The 2,294-nt window shown below is 28.8% G+C and overlaps 1 protein-coding gene across 1 annotated transcript in view; it reads right to left on the bottom strand.

The window, feature by feature from the left end:
- LOC107707109 (regulator of nonsense transcripts 2-like) overlaps positions 1-2,294 on the bottom strand; it is a gene marked incomplete at its 5' end in the record, with an annotated part of 16,384 nt that overhangs the window by 5,983 nt on the left and 8,107 nt on the right. Inside the window, 2 exons of the mRNA XM_016511013.1 lie at positions 611-796; positions 880-996. Coding sequence (XP_016366499.1) covers positions 611-796; positions 880-996 — 303 coding nt within the window. The remainder of the gene's footprint in view (positions 1-610; positions 797-879; positions 997-2,294) is intronic.

Genomic DNA, 2,294 nt, shown 5'->3' with positions numbered 1-2,294 from the left:
TTTGATGCTTTTATAATATATAAAAAAACGTATATTTAAAAAATATTTTTAAAATATATTTACGTTTTTAATGTATTTGTAAGTATTTACAATATTTATTTTCATAATCTATTAGTTATTGCAGTATTTCTATATTATTTTATATATTGTAATATAATTTAAATTACTTATATGTTATAATTAATTTAAGTTATTATCTATACGTAAAATTTGTTTATGAAATATACATAGAATAGTATTATGATTTTAATATATATATATATATATATTAAAATCATAATACTAGTATATAATACAAATTTTAATATATAGTATTTTTTATATATTTTTCATATAATTGTATATTGATTGACAGCGATTGACAGCTTCAGTGATTATTAAGCTTGCTTTGTGTATATAACTCATTCACAATTTTAAGTTTTATTTTCACGCTGCTAATAGGACCAAAACCACATACACACTGCAAAATGTCAGCAGTGACAAAACTGACGCAAAATTAAAATCACACTGTCTAATATTCACTCTTCTTTTGGCCCAAATGATAATAAATGCATGATGTGGGCCACAAAATAAATGCGGTACCGCTGTGTCCACCGCATGCGTGACGCACCTTCTCAGTGGTGACCTTGGACAGGTCTTTGTAGAGGAGTTTGCGGATGTACTCCTGCAGCGGCGGCCTCTTCCTGCGCACCGTCTTCTCCATCGGCGGAGGGTTGCAGTAGTAATAAGCGTTCTCCACCATCGTCACGTAACGCACATCCAGATGCTGAGCCTGCTTCTTACGCATCATTTGCTCCTGTGAACACACACATGATCAACAGCATGAAGAGGGCGGCTGCAGGTTTGCATGCTTGTGTGTCTGTTTGTGTGAAGACGGACCAGTAAGACGCTCGTGCGCAGGTGAGATTCCGGGGAGCGGAAGAGAAAGCGTCCACACGTCTCCAGCAGTGTGCAGGCCATCTCAATATGATGGTGAGAGAAATCAGACAGCAGCATCTGCACAAACACACACAGCGTTAGAGATGCTGAAATATCATCATGACCCCAATACAAAGATTCAGCAGTCAATGCTATCATCATCAACATCATCACTCCACAGCACTACTGTTACTGCATTTAATATTTTTTAAGCTTTCAATTGATGTATGGTTTGTTAGGATAGGACAATATTTGAAAATCTGGAATCTGAGGGTGCAAAAAATCTAAATATTGAGAAAATCATCTTTAAAGTTGTCCAAATGAAGTTCTTAGCAATGCATATTACTAATCAAAAATTAAGTTTTAATATATTTACAGTAGGAAATTGACAAAATATCTTCATGGAACATGATCTTTACTTAATATCCTAATGATTTTTGGCATAAAAGAAAAATCTATAATTTTGACCCATACAATGTATTGTTGGCTATTGCTACAAATATACCCCAGCGACTTAAGACCGCTTTTGTGCTCATTTTATTTCAGTTTTAGTCCTAGTAATTTTGGTACTTCATCTTATTTATTTTATATATCAGTTAGTTCCAGTGTAATTTTAGCATCATTGATATACTATTATACTTTTTATTACTATTTTCAAGATATTTTTATATTTTCTGTTATCATTCTAATTTTAAAGTTTTAGTAATTTTGTGGTTTTTTTTGTAAGTTCTATTAGTTTTTTTAAACATGTCTATATAGTTTTTATACATTTTTATTTCAGTTTTAGTTTGCTATTTTAGTACTTAAAATTACACGCATTTATTTTTTTACCAGTTAGTTCCAATGTTATTTTAGTATCATTTAGATTCTATTTTTATTCATATTTTGAATATATTTTTATTGTTATATTTTCTGTTAGCATTTTTATTTTAGTTATAGTTTTATAAATGTTTTTTGTTTTGTCAAATTTTTATTATTATTTTTTAAACATGTCTATATAGTTTTTATGTCTATATGATTTTTCAAGTATTTCAAGTTAAACTAAATGAAAATGAGAAATGTTGCCTCAGCAACTAGCTGAAATAAAGTCAGTTATATTTTATTTTATTTTCAAGTAACAAATGTTTTTCTTATTGTTTTAGTTTTCATTTTAGTTATAGTTAACAATAAAACGCCTGGTTGGTTTCTTTAGTTTTCAGTTAGTTCATTTCATTAACATTTCTAATTTTGTTTTAAAATTAAGCTTAAGTTTTTCACCTAATATTTACATTTTATTTTATTTCAGCTTTATTTCTATGGCCAAAAATTATTTTTAATAGTTTTAGTTATCAATAACTACACTGTATTGAACACACTCAATAATTTAAAGTAAATAT

Source organism: Sinocyclocheilus rhinocerous, unplaced genomic scaffold (genome assembly GCF_001515625.1).
Source record: "Sinocyclocheilus rhinocerous isolate Xijiao unplaced genomic scaffold, SAMN03320098_v1.1 scaffold2160, whole genome shotgun sequence".
In the NCBI taxonomy this organism is placed as follows: domain Eukaryota; kingdom Metazoa; phylum Chordata; class Actinopteri; order Cypriniformes; family Cyprinidae; genus Sinocyclocheilus; species Sinocyclocheilus rhinocerous.
This window is presented reverse-complemented; position numbering and strand designations above follow the sequence as displayed.